Genomic DNA, 16,585 nt, shown 5'->3' on the forward strand with positions numbered 1-16,585 from the left:
GTACAGATCTAGGTTGTGTGTTTCTATGTCTCCAGAATGGGTTCACTCCAGACAGAGAAACACACTGGTACAGATCTATGTTGTGTGTTTCTATGTCTCCAGAATGGGTTCACTCCAGACAGAGAAATACACTGGTACAGATCTATGTTGTGTGTTTCTATGTCTCCAGAATGGGTGTCTCCAGAAATACACTGGTACAGATCTATGTTGTGTGTTTCTATGTCTCCAGAATGGGTTCATCAGAGAAATACTGATCTATGAAGTGTTTCTATGTCTCCAGAATGGGTTCACTCCACTGCACATCGCCTGCAAGAAGAACCGGGTGAAGGTGATGGAGCTGCTGGTGAAATACGGAGCCTCTGTCCAGGCCGTCACGGAGTCTGGCCTGACCCCCATCCACGTCTCAGCCTTTATGGGTCACCTCAACATGGTGCTGCTGCTGCTACAGAACGGAGCCTCGCCGGACGTCTGCAACATCGTCAGTACCGATACTATCAAATTAAAGCGTTGTCGGTCATTAACAGATGTTATTACGGGGGGTAGTGAAATGCTGGTGTTCCCAGCTCCCATAGTACAGTAGTATCTAGTGAAATGCTGGTGTTTCTAGCTCCAACAGTACAGTAGTATCTAACTAAATGCTGGTGTTTCTAGCTCCAACAGTACAGTAATATCTAACTAAATGCTGGTGTTTCTAGCTCCAACAGTACAGTAATATCTAACTAAATGCTGGTGTTTCTAGCTCCAACAGTACAGTAATATCTAACTAAATGCTGGTGTTTCTAGCTCCAACAGTACAGTAATATCTAACTAAATGCTGGTGTTTCTAGCTCCAACAGTACAGTAATATCTAACTAAATGCTGGTGTTTCTAGCTCCAACAGCTTGTGTTTCTAGCTCCAACAGTACAGTAATATCTAACTAAATGCTGGTGTTTCTAGCTCCAACAGTACAGTAATATCTAACTAAATGCTGGTGTTTCTAGCTCCAACAGTACAGTAATATCTAACTAAATGCTTGTGTTTCTAGCTCCAACAGTACAGTAATATCTAACTAAATGCTTGTGTTTCTAGCTCCAACCGTACAGTAATATCTAACTAAATGCTTGTGTTTCTAGCTCCAACAGTACAGTAATATCTAACTAAATGCTTGTGTTTCTAGCTCCAACCGTACAGTAACCGTACAGTCTAACAATACACAACAACACCCAAATCTAAAAGTAAAAGAATGAAATTAAGAAATATTAATATTAGGACGAGAAATGTCAGAGTGGTATTGACTAAAATACAGTAGAATACAGTATGTAAATGATGAGTAAAGCAGTAATGTAAACATTATTTTAAAATGATCAGTGATTCCATGTCTACAAATTGACACACCCACTTCCTGGGTTTTACAGTCAGTATTGACCAATCACAACAGCTCTTTTAGCTGGTAGTGGGTGTGGTTGTGTTTGTGTGTGTTCTAATGATGTGAGTTCTAATTCAAGGGCTTTATTGTCATGGGAAACATGTGTTAACATTGCCAAAGCAAGTGAGGTAGATAATATACAAAAGTGAATATATAAAGTGAAAAACAACAAAAATGAACAGTAAACATTACACATACAACAGTTTCAAAACAGTAAAGACATTACAAATGTCATATTATATATATATATATATATATATATATATATATATATATATATATATATATATATATATATATATATATATATATATATATATATATATAAATGTACAAATAGTTATGGGACACAAGATAAAATAAAATGATGTGTGTTCTAATGATGTGAGTTCTAATGATGTGTGTTCTAATGATGTGTGTTCTAATGATGTGTTCTAATGAGTTCTAATGATGTGAGTTCTAATGATGTGTGTTCTAATGATGTGTGTTCTAATGATGTGTGTTCTAATGATGTGTGTTCTAATGATGTGTGTTCTAATGATGTGTGTTCTAATGATGTGTGTTCTAATGATGTGTGTGTGTTCTAATGATGTGTTCTAATGATGTGTAATGATGTGTGTTCTAATGATGTGTGTTCTAATGATGTGTGTGTGTGTTCTAATGATGTGTGATCTAATGATGTGTGTGTGTGTAGCGTGGTGAGACAGCGTTACACATGGCGGCCCGTGCTGGTCAGATAGAGGTGGTTCGATGTCTCCTGAGGAACGGAGCTCTGGTCGACGCCATGGCAAGAGTGAGTCATTTAGTTTGTTGGGGGTGTTTTCTACGTGCGAATGACAGCCCATCGTAATACAGGGAGTTGAACACACAACTGGTAACAACTGGCCAGACAGACCAGTCACAGTGACAACTGGCCAGACAGACCAGTCACAGTAACAACTGGTCAGACCAGTCACTGTAACAACTAGCCAGACAGACCAGTCACAGTAACAACTGGCCAGACAGACCAGTCACAGTAACAACTGACCAGACAGACCAGTCACAGTAAAAACTGGTCAGACAGACCAGTCACAGTAACAACTGGCCAGACAGACCAGTCACAGTAACAACTGGCCAGACAGACGAGTCACAGTAACAACTGGTCAGACAGACCAGTCACAGTAACAACTGGCCAGACAGACCAGTCACAGTAACAACTGACCAGACCAGTCACAGTGACAACTGGCCAGACAGACCAGTCACAGTAAAACCTGGCCAGACAGACCAGTCACAGTAACAACTGGCCAGACAGACCAGTCACAGTATCCACTGACCAGACCAGTCACTGTAACAACTAGCCAGACAGACCAGTCACAGTAACAACTGGCCAGACAGACCAGTCACAGTAACAACTGGGCAGACAGACCAGTCACAGTAACAACTGGGCAGACAGACCAGTCACAGTAACAACTGGCCAAACAGACCAGTCACAGTAACAACTGGCCAGACAGACCAGTCACTGTAACTACTGGCCAGACAGACCAGTCACAGTAACAACTGGGCAGACAGACCAGTCACAGTAACAACTGGCCAGACCAGTCACAGTAACAACTGGTCAGACAGACCAGTCACAATAACAACTGGCCAGACAGACCAGTCACAGTAACAACTGTCCAGACAGACCAGTCACAGTAACAACTGTCCAGACAGACCAGTCACAGTAACAACTGGCCAGACAGACCAGTCACAGTAACAACTGGCCAGACAGACCAGTCACAGTAACAACTGGCCAGACAGACCAGTCACAGTAACAACTGGCCAGACAGACCAGTCACAGTAACAACTGACCAGACAGACCAGTCACAGTAACAACTGACCAGACCAGTCACAGTGACAACTGGCCAGACAGACCAGTCACAGTAACAACTGGCCAGACAGACCAGTCACAGTACCAACTGGCCAGACAGACCAGTCACAGTAACAACTGACCAGACAGACCAGTCACAGTAACAACTGGCCAGACAGACCAGTCACAGTAACAACTGGCCAGACAGACCAGTCACAGTAACAACTGGCCAGACAGACCAGTCACAGTAACAACTGACCAGACAGACCAGTCACAGTAACAACTGACCAGACAGACCAGTCACAGTAACAACTGACCAGACAGACCAGTCACAGTAACAACTGACCAGACAGACCAGTCACAGTAACAACTGACCAGACAGACCAGTCACAGTAACAACTGACCAGACAGACCAGTCACAGTAACAACTGACCAGACAGACCAGTCACAGTAACAACTGACCAGACAGACCAGTCACAGTAACAACTGACCAGACAGACCAGTCACAGTAACAACTGACCAGACAGACCAGTCACAGTAACAACTGACCAGACAGACCAGTCACAGTAACAACTGACCAGACAGACCAGTCACAGTAACAACTGACCAGACAGACCAGTCACAGTAACAACTGACCAGACAGACCAGTCATAGTAACAACTGACCAGACAGACCAGTCACAGTAACAACTGGCCAGACAGACCAGTCACAGTAACAACTGGTCAGACAGACCAGTCACAATAACAATTGACCAGACAGACCAGTCACAGTAACAACTGACCAGACAGACCAGTCACAGTAACAACTGACCAGACAGACCAGTCACAGTAACAACTGACCAGACAGACCAGTCACAGTAACAACTGGCCAGACAGACCAGTCACAGTAACAACTGGCCAGACAGACCAGTCACTTACAGAAAGGATTCACTTCCTGGTGTATAGTTGACATCTATCTACAGGTGAACCATGAGGTGTATAACTAGGGAAGGAAATTAAGCTTAGCCCACTAGCTCGAGGCCAGTCATTTTTAGACCGGTGAGTTGATCATTTGCCAAACTATCCCGATGGCTAGTGAGGGGCTAGTTTACATGGTGGTTTAACCAGCCGAGCACAGCGCCCTAAAGCCTTCGGTCCCCGTAGGAGGACCAGACCCCCCTCCACATCGCGTCCCGTCTGGGGAAGACAGAGATCGTCCAGCTGTTACTGCAGCACATGGCTCATCCCGACGCCTCCACTACTAACGGATACAGTCCTCTGCACATCGCTGCCAGGGAGGGACAGTTAGAGACCACCGCTGTGTTGTTGGAGGCTGGGGCTTCACACTCACTGGCTACCAAGGTAGGATACACACACACTCACTGGCTACCAAGGTAGGATACACACACACACACACACTGGCTACCAAGGTAGGATACACACACTCACTGGCTACCAAGGTAGGATACACACACACACACACTGGCTACCAAGGTAGGATACACACACTCACTGGCTACCAAGGTAGGATACACACACACACACTGGCTACCAAGGTAGGATACACACACACACACTGGCTACCAAGGTAGGATACTGGCTACACACACTCACTGGCTACCAAGGTAGGATACACACACACTCACTGGCTACCAAGGTAGGATACACACACACTCACTGGCTACCAAGGTAGGATACACACACACACACTGGCTACCAAGGTAGGATACACACACACTCACTGGCTACCAAGGTAGGATACACACACACTCACTGGCTACCAAGGTAGGATACACACACACACACACACACACACACATACACACACATATACACACACACTCACTGGCTACCAAGGTAGGATACACACACACTCACTGGCTACCAAGGTAGGATACACACACACTCACTGGCTACCAAGGTAGGATACACACACACTCACTGGCTACCAAGGTAGGATACACACACACTCACTGGCTACCAAGGTAGGATACACACACACACTGGCTACCAAGGTAGGATACACACACACTCACTGGCTACCAAGGTAGGATACACACACACTCACTGGCTACCAAGGTAGGATACACACACACACATACACACACATATACACACACACTCACTGGCTACCAAGGTAGGATACACACACACTCACTGGCTACCAAGGTAGGATACACACACACTCACTGGCTACCAAGGTAGGATACACACACACTCACTGGCTACCAAGGTAGGATACACACACACTCACTGGCTACCAAGGTAGGATACACACACACTCACTGGCTACCAAGGTAGGATACACACACACTCACTGGCTACCAAGGTAGGATACACACACACACACATACACACACACATACACACACACACACACACACACTGTCTGTCTCCTCTACATGTATCCTCCTCCCTTACAGAAATGATTCACTCCTCTACATGTATCCTCCTCCTTACAGAAAGGATTCACTCCTCTACATGTATCCTCCCCCTAACAGAAAGGATTCACTCCTCTACATGTATCCTCCCCCTAACAGAAAGGATTCACTCCTCTACATGTATCCTCCTCCCTAACAGAAAGGATTCACTCCTCTACATGTATCCTCCCCCCTAACAGAAAGGATTCACTCCTCTACATGTATCCTCCTCCCTAACAGAAAGGATTCACTCCTCTACATGTATCCTCCTCCTAACAGAAAGGATTCACTCCTCTACATGTATCCTCCTCCTAACAGAAAGGATTCACTCCTCTACATGTATCCTCCCTTACAGAAAGGATTCACTCCTCTACATGTATCCTCCTCCCTAACAGAAAGGATTCACTCCTCTACATGTATCCTCCTCCCTTACAGAAAGGATTCACTCCTCTACATGTATCCTCCTCCCTTACAGAAAGGATTCTCTACATGTATCCTCCTCCCTAGAAAGGATTCACTCCTCTACATGTATCCTCCTCCCTTACAGAAAGGATTCACTCCTCTACATGTATCCTCCTCCCTAACAGAAAGGATTCACTCCTCTACATGTATCCTCCTCCCTTACAGAAAGGATTCACTCCTCTACATGTATCCTCCTCCTAACAGAAAGGATTCACTCCTCTACATGTATCCTCCCCCTAGAAAGGATTCACTCCTCTACATGTATCCTCCTCCCTAACAGAAAGGATTCACTCCTCTACATGTATCCTCCCCTAACAGAAAGGATTCATCCTCCATGTATCCTCCTAACAGAAAGGATTCACTCCTCTACATGTATCCTCCCCCCTAACAGAAAGGATTCACTCCTCTACATGTATCCTCCTCCCTAACAGAAAGGATTCACTCCTCTACATGTATCCTCCTCCCTAACAGAAAGGATTCACTCCTCTACATGTATCCTCCTCCCTAACAGAAAGGATTCACTCCTCTACATGTATCCTCCCTCCTAACAGAAAGGATTCACTCCTCTACATGTATCCTCCTCCTAACAGAAAGGATTCACTCCTCTACATGTATCCTCCCCCCAACAGAAAGGATTCACTCCTCTACATGTATCCTCCTCCCTAACAGAAAGGATTCACTCCTCTACATGTATCCTCCCTTACAGAAAGGATTCACTCCTCTACATGTATCCTCCTCCCTTACAGAAAGGATTCACTCCTCTACATGTATCCTCCCCCTTACAGAAAGGATTCACAGTATCCTCCTCCTTAAGAAAGATTCACTCCTCTACATGTATCCTCCCCCTAACAGAAAGGATTCACTCCTCTACATGTATCCTCCTCCCTTACAGAAAGGATTCACTCCTCTACATGTATCCTCCCCCTAACAGAAAGGATTCACTCCTCTACATGTATCCTCCTCCTAACAGAAAGGATTCACTCCTCTACATGTATCCTCCTCTACATGTATCCTCCATGTATCCTCCTCCCTAACAGAAAGGATTCACTCCTCTACATGTATCCTCCTCCCTAACAGAAAGGATTCACTCCTCTACATGTATCCTCCTCCCTAACAGAAAGGATTCACTCCTCTACATGTATCCTCCCCCCTAACAGAAAGGATTCACTCCTCTACATGTATCCTCCTCCTAACAGAAAGGATTCACTCCTCTACATGTATCCTCCCCCTAACAGAAAGGATTCACATGTATCCTCCCCTAACAGAAAGGATTCACTCCTCTACATGTATCAACAGAAAGGATTCACTCCTCTACATGTATCCTCCCCCTTACAGAAAGGATTCACTCCTCTACATGTATCCTCCCCCTAACAGAAAGGATCCTCCCCCTACAGAAAGGATTCACTCTACATGTATCCTCCTCCCTAACAGAAAGGATTCACTCCTCTACATGTATCCTCCTCCCTTACAGAAAGGATTCACTCCTCTACATGTATCCTCCCCCTTACAGAAAGGATTCACTCCTCTACATGTATCCTCCTCCCTAACAGAAAGGATTCACTCCTCTACATGTATCCTCCTCCCTAACAGAAAGGATTCACTCCTCTACATGTATCCTCCTCCTAACAGAAAGGATTCACTCCTCTACATGTATCCTCCCCCCTAACAGAAAGGATTCACTCCTCTACATGTATCCTCCTCCCTAACAGAAAGGATTCACTCCTCTACATGTATCCTCCCCCCTAACAGAAAGGATTCACTCCTCTACATGTATCCTCCCCCCTAACAGAAAGGATGTATCCTCCCCCTAACAGAAAGGATTCACTCCTCTACATGTATCCTCCCCCCTAACAGAAAGGATTCACTCCTCTACATGTATCCTCCCCCCTAACAGAAAGGATTCACTCCTCTACATGTATCCTCCTCCCTTACAGAAAGGATTCACTCCTCTACATGTATCCTCCTCCCTAACAGAAAGGATTCACTCCTCTACATGTATCCTCCTCCTAACAGAAAGGATTCACTCCTCTACATGTATCCTCCTCCCTTACAGAAAGGATTCACTCCTCTACATGTATCCTCCTCCCTAACAGAAAGGATTCACTCCTCTACATGTATCCTCCCTTACAGAAAGGATTCACTCCTCTACATGTATCCTCCCTTACAGAAAGGATTCACTCCTCTACATGTATCCTCCCCCCTAACAGAAAGGATTCACTCCTCTACATGTATCCTCCTCCCTAACAGAAAGGATTCACTCCTCTACATGTATCCTCCTCCCTAACAGAAAGGATTCACTCCTCTACATGTATCCTCCTCCTAACAGAAAGGATTCACTCCTCTACATGTATCCTCCTCCCTAACAGAAAGGATTCACTCCTCTACATGTATCCTCCCCCTAACAGAAAGGATTATCCTCTACATGTATCCTCCTCCCTAACAGAAAGGATTCACTCCTCTACATGTATCCTCCTCCTAACAGAAAGAAACATGTATCCTCCTCCCTAACAGAAAGGATTCACTCCTCTACATGTATCCTCCTCCCTAACAGAAAGGATTCACTCCTCTACATGTATCCTCCTCCCTAACAGAAAGGATTCACTCCTCTACATGTATCCTCCCCTAACAGAAAGGATTCACTCCTCTACATGTATCCTCCCCCTAACAGAAAGGATTCACTCCTCTACATGTATCCTCCTCCCTAACAGAAAGGATTCACTCCTCTACCTCCCCCACATGTATCCTCCTCCCTAACAGAAAGGATTCACTCCTCTACATGTATCCTCCCCCCTAAGAAAGGATTCACTCCTCTACATGTATCCTCCTCCCTAACAGAAAAGGATTCACTCCTCTACATGTATCCTCCCCCTAACAGAAAGGATTCACTCCTCTACATGTATCCTCCTCCCTAACAGAAAGGATTCACTCCTCTACATGTATCCTCCTCCTAACAGAAAGGATTCACTCCTCTACATGTATCCTCCTCCCTAACAGAAAGGATTCACTCCTCTACATGTATCCTCCCCCTTACAGAAAGGATTCACTCCTCTACATGTATCCTCCCCCTAACAGAAAGGATTCACTCCTCTACATGTATCCCTCCCTAACAGAAAGGATTCACTCCTCTCATGTATCCTCCTAACAGAAAGGATTCACTCCTCTACATGTATCCTCCTCCCTAACAGAAAGGATTCACTCCTCTACATGTATCCTCCTCCCTAACAGAAAGGATTCACTCCTCTACATGTATCCTCCCCTAACAGAAAGGATTCACTCCTCTACATGTATCCTCCCCCTAAGAAAGGATTCAGAAAGAAAGATTCACTCCTCTACATGTATCCTCCCCCTAACAGAAAGGATTCACTCCTCTACATGTATCCTCCTCCCTAACAGAAAGGATTCACTCCTCTACATGTATCCTCCCCTAACAGAAAGGATTCACTCCTCTACATGTATCCTCCTCAGAAAGGATTCACTCCTCTACATGTATCCTCCTCCCTAACAGAAAGGATTCACTCCTCTACATGTATCCTCCCAGAAAGGATTCACTCCTCTACATGTATCCTCCTCCCTAACAGAAAGGATTCACTCCTCTACATGTATCCTCCTCCCTTACAGAAAGGATTCACTCCTCTACATGTATCCTCCTCCTTACAGAAAGGATTCCTCCTCTACATGTATCCTCCCCCTTACAGAAAGGATTCACTCCTCTACATGTATCCTCCCTTACAGAAATGATTCACTCCTCTACATGTATCCTCCCCCTAACAGAAAGGATTCACTCCTCTACATGTATCCTCCTCCCTAACAGAAATCCTCCCCCTAACAGGATTCACTCCTCTACATGTATCCTCCTCCTAACAGAAAGGATTCACTCCTCTACATGATCCTCCTCCCTTACAGAAAGGATTCACTCTCTACATGTATCCTCCTCCTAACAGAAAGGATTCACTCCTCTACATGTATCCTCCTCCCCTACAGAAAGGATTCACTCCTCTACATGTATCCTCCTCCCTTACAGAAAGGATTCACTCCTCTACATGTATCCTCCTCCCTAACAGAAAGGATTCACTCCTCTACATGTATCCTCCTCCCTAACAGAAAGGATTCACTCCTCTACATGTATCCTCCTCCCTAACAGAAAGGATTCACTCCTCTACATGTATCCTCCTCCCTAACAGAAAGGATTCACTCCTCTACATGTATCCTCCTCCCAGAAAGGATTCACAGAAAAGGATTCACTCCTCTACATGTATCCTCCTCCCTTCAACAGAAAGGATTCACTCCTCTACATGTATCCTCCCCTAACAGAAATGATTCAACAGAAAGGATTCACTCTCTACATGTATCCTCCTCCTAACAGAAAGGATTCACTCACATGTATCTCCTCCTAACATGTATCCTCCTCCCTAACAGAAAGGATTCACTCCTCTACATGTATCCTCCTCCCTTACAGAAAGGATTCACTCCTCTACATGTATCCTCCCCCCTAACAGAAATGATTCACTCCTCTACATGTATCCTCCTCCCTTACAGAAAGGATTCACTCCTCTACATGTATCCTCCTCCCTAACAGAAAGGATTCACTCCTCTACATGTATCCTCCTCCTAACAGAAAGGATTCACTCCTCTACATGTATCCTCCTCCCTAACAGAAAGGATTCACTCCTCTACATGTATCCTCCCCCCTTACAGAAAGGATTCACTCCTCTACATGTATCCTCCCCCTTAACAGAAAGGATTCACTCCTCTACATGTATCCTCCCCCCTAACAGAAATGATTCACTCCTCTACATGTATCCTCCTCCCTTACAGAAAGGATTCACTCCTCTACATGTATCCTCCTCCCTAACAGAAAGGATTCACTCCTCTACATGTATCCTCCTCCTAACAGAAAGGATTCACTCCTCTACATGTATCCTCCTCCCTAACAGAAAGGATTCACTCCTCTACATGTATCCTCCCCCCTAACAGAAAGGATTCACTCCTCTACATGTATCCTCCCTCCTTACAGAAAGGATTCACTCCTCTACATGTATCCTCCTCCTAACAGAAAGGATTCACTCCTCTACATGTATCCTCCCCCTAACAGAAAGGATTCACTCCTCTACATGTATCCTCCTCCCTAACAGAAAGGATTCACTCCTCTACATGTATCCTCCCCCTTACAGAAAGGATTCACTCCTCTACATGTATCCTCCTCCTAACAGAAAGGATTCACTCCTCTACATGTATCCTCCTCCCTTACAGAAAGGATTCACTCCTCTACATGTATCCTCCCCCCTTACAGAAAGGATTCACTCCTCTACATGTATCCTCCCCCCTTACAGAAAGGATTCACTCCTCTACATGTATCCTCCCTTGCAGAAATGATTCACTCCTCTCCATGTATCCTCCCCCCTAACAGAAATGATTCACTCCTCTACATGTATCCTCCTCCCTAACAGAAAGGATTCACTCCTCTACATGTATCCTCCCCCCTAACAGAAATGATTCACTCCTCTACATGTATCCTCCTCCTAACAGAAAGGATTCACTCCTCTACATGTATCCTCCTCCCTTACAGAAAGGATTCACTCCTCTACATGTATCCTCCTCCCTAACAGAAAGGATTCACTCCTCTACATGTATCCTCCTCCCTTACAGAAAGGATTCACTCCTCTACATGTATCCTCCTCCCTTACAGAAAGGATTCACTCCTCTACATGTATCCTCCTCCCTAACAGAAAGGATTCACTCCTCTACATGTATCCCTCCCTAACAGAAAGGATTCACTCCTCTACATGTATCCTCCTCCCTAACAGAAAGGATTCACTCCTCTACATGTATCCTCCCTAACAGAAATGATTCACTCCTCTACATGTATCCTCCTCCTAGAAAGGATTCTACATGTATCCTCCCCTAACAGAAATGATTCATGTATCCTCCTCCTAACAGAAAGGATTCACTCCTCTACATGTATCCTCCTCCCTACAGAAAGGATTCAGAAGAAAGGATTCACTCCTCTACATGTATCCTCCCCCTAACAGAAATGATTCACTCCTCTACATGTATCCTCCTCCCTAACAGAAAGGATTCACTCCTCTACATGTATCCTCCCCCTAACAGAAAGGATTCACTCCTCTACATGTATCCTCCTCCTAACAGAAAGGATTCACTCCTCTCTACATGTATCCTCCTCCAGAAAGGATTCTAACAGAAAGGATTCACTCCTCTACATGTATCCTCCTCCCTAACAGAAAGGATTCACTCCTCTACATGTATCCTCCTCCCTTACAGAAAGGATTCACTCCTCTACATGTATCCTCCTCCCTAACAGAAAGGATTCACTCCTCTACATGTATCCTCCTCCTAACAGAAAGGATTCACTCCTCTACATGTATCCTCCTCCCTAACAGAAAGGATTCACTCCTCTACATGTATCCTCCCCTAACAGAAAGGATTCACACATGTATCCTCCCTCCTACAGAAAGGATTCACTCCTCTACATGTATCCTCCTCCTAACAGAAAGGATTCACTCCTCTACATGTATCCTCCCCCTAACAGAAAGGATTCACTCCTCTACATGTATCCTCCCCCCTAACAGAAAGGATTCACTCCTCTACATGTATCCTCCCCTAACAGAAAGGATTCACTCCTCTACATGTATCCTCCTCCTAACAGAAAGGATTCACTCCTCTACATGTATCCTCCTCCCTAACAGAAAGGATTCACTCCTCTACATGTATCCTCCCCCTTACAGAAAGGATTCACTCCTCTACATGTATCCTCCTCCCTAATGTATCCTCCCTTAGAAATGATTCACTCCTCTATGTATCATGTATCCTCCCCCCTAACAGAAAGGATTCACTCCTCTACATGTATCCTCCTCCCTTACAGAAAGGATTCACTCCTCTACATGTATCCTCCTCCCTAACAGAAAGGATTCACTCCTCTACATGTATCCTCCCTAACAGAAAGGATTCACTCCTCTACATGTATCCTCCTCCCTTACAGAAAGGATTCACTCCTCTACATGTATCCTCCTCCCTTACAGAAAGGATTCACTCCTCTACATGTATCCTCCCCCTAACAGAAAGGATTCACTCCTCTACATGTATCCTCCTCCCTTACAGAAAGGATTCACTCCTCTACATGTATCCTCCTCCTAACAGAAAGGATTCACTCCTCTACATGTATCCTCTCCCTTACAGAAAGGATTCACTCCTCTACATGTATCCTCCTCCCTAACAGAAAGGATTCACTCCTCTACATGTATCCTCTACATGATTCATCCTCATGTATCCTCCTCCTAACAGAAAGGATTCACTCCTCTACATGTATCCTCCCCTTACAGAAAGGATTCTCCTCTACATGTATCCTCCTACAGAAAGGATTCACTCCTCTACATGTATCCTCCTCCCTTACAGAAAGGATTCACTCCTCTACATGTATCCTCCTCCCTAACAGAAAGGATTCACTCCTCTACATGTATCCTCCTCCCTAACAGAAAGGATTCACTTCATGTATCCTCCTCCCTAACAGAAAGGATGTATCCTCCCTAACCTTCACTCCTCTACATGAAACAGAAATGATTCACTCCTCTACATGTATCCTCCTCTACAGAAAGGATTCATCCTCTACATGTATCCTCCCCTAACAGAAAGGTATCCTCCTCCTAACAGAAAGGATTCCTCTACATGTATCCTCCTCCCTTACAGAAAGGATTCACTCCTCTACATGTATCCTCCTCCCTAACAGAAATGGATTCACTCCTCTACATGTATCCTCCCTAACAGAAATGATTCACTCCTCTACATGTATCCTCCTCCCTTACAGAAAGGATTCACTCCTCTACATGTATCCTCCTCCCTAACAGAAAGGATTCACTCCTCTACATGTATCCTCCTAACAGAAATGATCCTCAGAAAGGATTCACTCCTCTACATGTATCCTCCCCCTAACAGAAAGGATTCACTCCTCTACATGTATCCTCCCCCTAACAGAAAGGATTCACTCCTCTACATGTATCCTCCCCTCCTCTAACAGAAAGGATTCACTCCTCTACATGTATCCTCCCCCTAACAGAAAGGATTCACTCCTCTACATGTATCCTCCTAACAGAAAGGATTCACTCCTCTACATGTATCCTCCTCCCTAACAGAAAGGATTCACTCCTCTACATGTATCCTCCCCCCTAACAGAAAGGATTCACTCCTCTACATGTATCCTCCCTCCTTACAGAAAGGATTCACTCCTCTACATGTATCCTCCTCCTAACAGAAAGGATTCACTCCTCTACATGTATCCTCCCCCTAACAGAAAGGATTCACTCCTCTACATGTATCCTCCTCCCTAACAGAAAGGATTCACTCCTCTACATGTATCCTCCCCCTTACAGAAAGGATTCACTCCTCTACATGTATCCTCCTCCTAACAGAAAGGATTCACTCCTCTACATGTATCCTCCTCCCTTACAGAAAGGATTCACTCCTCTACATGTATCCTCCCCCTAACAGAAAGAAAGATTCACTCCCTCCTTACAGAAATGATTCATCCTCCCATGTATCCTAACAGAAATGATTCACTCCTCTACATGTATCCTCCTCCCTAACAGAAAGGATTCACTCCTCTACATGTATCCTCCCCCCTAACAGAAATGATTCACTCCTCTACATGTATCCTCCTCCTAACAGAAAGGATTCACTCCTCTACATGTATCCTCCTCCCTAACAGAAAGGATTCACTCCTCTACATGTATCCTCCTCCTAACAGAAAGGATTCACTCCTCTACATGTATCCTCCTCCCTTACAGAAAGGATTCACTCCTCTACATGTATCCTCCTCCCTTACAGAAAGGATTCACTCCTCTACATGTATCCTCCCCCCTAACAGAAATGATTCACTCCTCTACATGTATCCTCCTCCCTTACAGAAAGGATTCACTCCTCTACATGTATCCTCCTCCCTAACAGAAAGGATTCACTCCTCTACATGTATCCTCCTCCCAGAAAGGATTCACAGAAACAGAAAGATTCACTCCTCTACATGTATCCTCCCCTTACAGAAAGGATTCACTCCTCTACATGTATTCCCCCCTAACAGAAAGGATTCACTCTCTACATGTATCCTCCCCTAACAGAAATGATTCACTCCTCTACATGTATCCTCCTCCCTAACAGAAAGGATTCACTCCTCTACATGTATCCTCCCCTAACAGAAAGGATTCACTCCTCTACATGTATCCTCCTCCTAACAGAAAGGATTCACTCCTCTACATGTTCCTCCTCCCTACAGAAAGGATCCTCTACATGTATCCTCCTCCCTTACAGAAAGGATTCACTCCTCTACATGTATCCTCCTCCCTTACAGAAAGGATTCACTCCTCTACATGTATCCTCCTCCCTTACAGAAAGGATTCACTCCTCTACATGTATCCTCCTCCCTTACAGAAAGGATTCACTCCTCTACATGTATCATCCTCCCTAACAGAAAGGATTCACTCCTCTACATGTATCCTCCCTAACAGAAAGGATTCACTCCTCTACATGTATCCTCCTCCCTAACAGAAATGATTCACTCCTCTACATGTATCCTCCCTAACAGAAAGGATTCACTCCTCTACATGTATCCTCCTCCCTTACAGAAATGATTCACTCCTCTACATGTATCCTCCTCCCTAACAGAAAGGATTCACTCCTCTACATGTATCCTCCTCCCTTACAGAAAGGATTCACTCCTCTACATGTATCCTCCTCCCTAACAGAAAGGATTCACTCCTCTACATGTATCCTCCCTAACAGAAAGGATTCACTCCATGTATCCTCCCCCTAACAGAAAGGATTCACTCCTCTACATGTATCCTCCCCCTAACAGAAAGGATTCACTCCTCTACATGTAACAGAAAGGATTCACTCCTCTACATGTATCCTCCTCCCTTACAGAAAGGATTCACTCCTCTACATGTATCCTCCTCCCTAACAGAAAGGATTCACTCCTCTGTATCATCCTCCCTAACAGAAAGGATTCATCCTCTCATGTATCCCCCTAACAGAAAGGATTCACTCCTCTACATGTATCCTCCTCCCTAACAGAAAGGATTCACTCCTCTACATGTATCCTCCCTAACAGAAAGGATTCACTCCTCTACATGTATCCTCCTCCCTTACAGAAAGGATTCACTCCTCTACATGTATCCTCCTCCTAACAGAAAGGATTCACTCCTCTACATGTATCCTCCTCCCTTACAGAAAGGATTCACTCCTCTACATGTATCCTCCTCCCTAACAGAAAGGATTCACTCCTCTACATGTATCCTCCCCTAACAGAAAGGATTCACTCCTCTACATGTATCCTCCTCCCTAACAGAAAGGATTCACTCCTCTACATGTATCCTCCTCCCTTACAGAAAGGATTCACTCCTCTACATGTATCCTCCCCCTAACAGAAAGGATTCACTCCTCTACATGTATCCTCCTCCCTTACAGAAAGGATTCAGTATCCTCCCCTAACAG

General features: G+C 44.8%; 1 protein-coding gene across 1 annotated transcript in view; it reads left to right on the plus strand.

The window, feature by feature from the left end:
• LOC127908061 (ankyrin-2-like) overlaps positions 1-15,679 on the plus strand; it is a 168,035-nt gene extending 152,356 nt beyond the window's left edge. The window contains exons 13-16 of the mRNA XM_052465068.1: positions 281-478; positions 2,101-2,199; positions 4,374-4,571; positions 15,524-15,679. Of these exons, the coding sequence (XP_052321028.1) occupies positions 281-478; positions 2,101-2,199; positions 4,374-4,571; positions 15,524-15,637 (609 nt within the window). The 3' untranslated portion in view covers positions 15,638-15,679. The remainder of the gene's footprint in view (positions 1-280; positions 479-2,100; positions 2,200-4,373; positions 4,572-15,523) is intronic.
• The last annotated feature ends 906 nt before the right edge of the window (positions 15,680-16,585 follow it).

This window comes from Oncorhynchus keta, chromosome 16, assembly GCF_023373465.1.
Source record: "Oncorhynchus keta strain PuntledgeMale-10-30-2019 chromosome 16, Oket_V2, whole genome shotgun sequence".
In the NCBI taxonomy this organism is placed as follows: domain Eukaryota; kingdom Metazoa; phylum Chordata; class Actinopteri; order Salmoniformes; family Salmonidae; genus Oncorhynchus; species Oncorhynchus keta.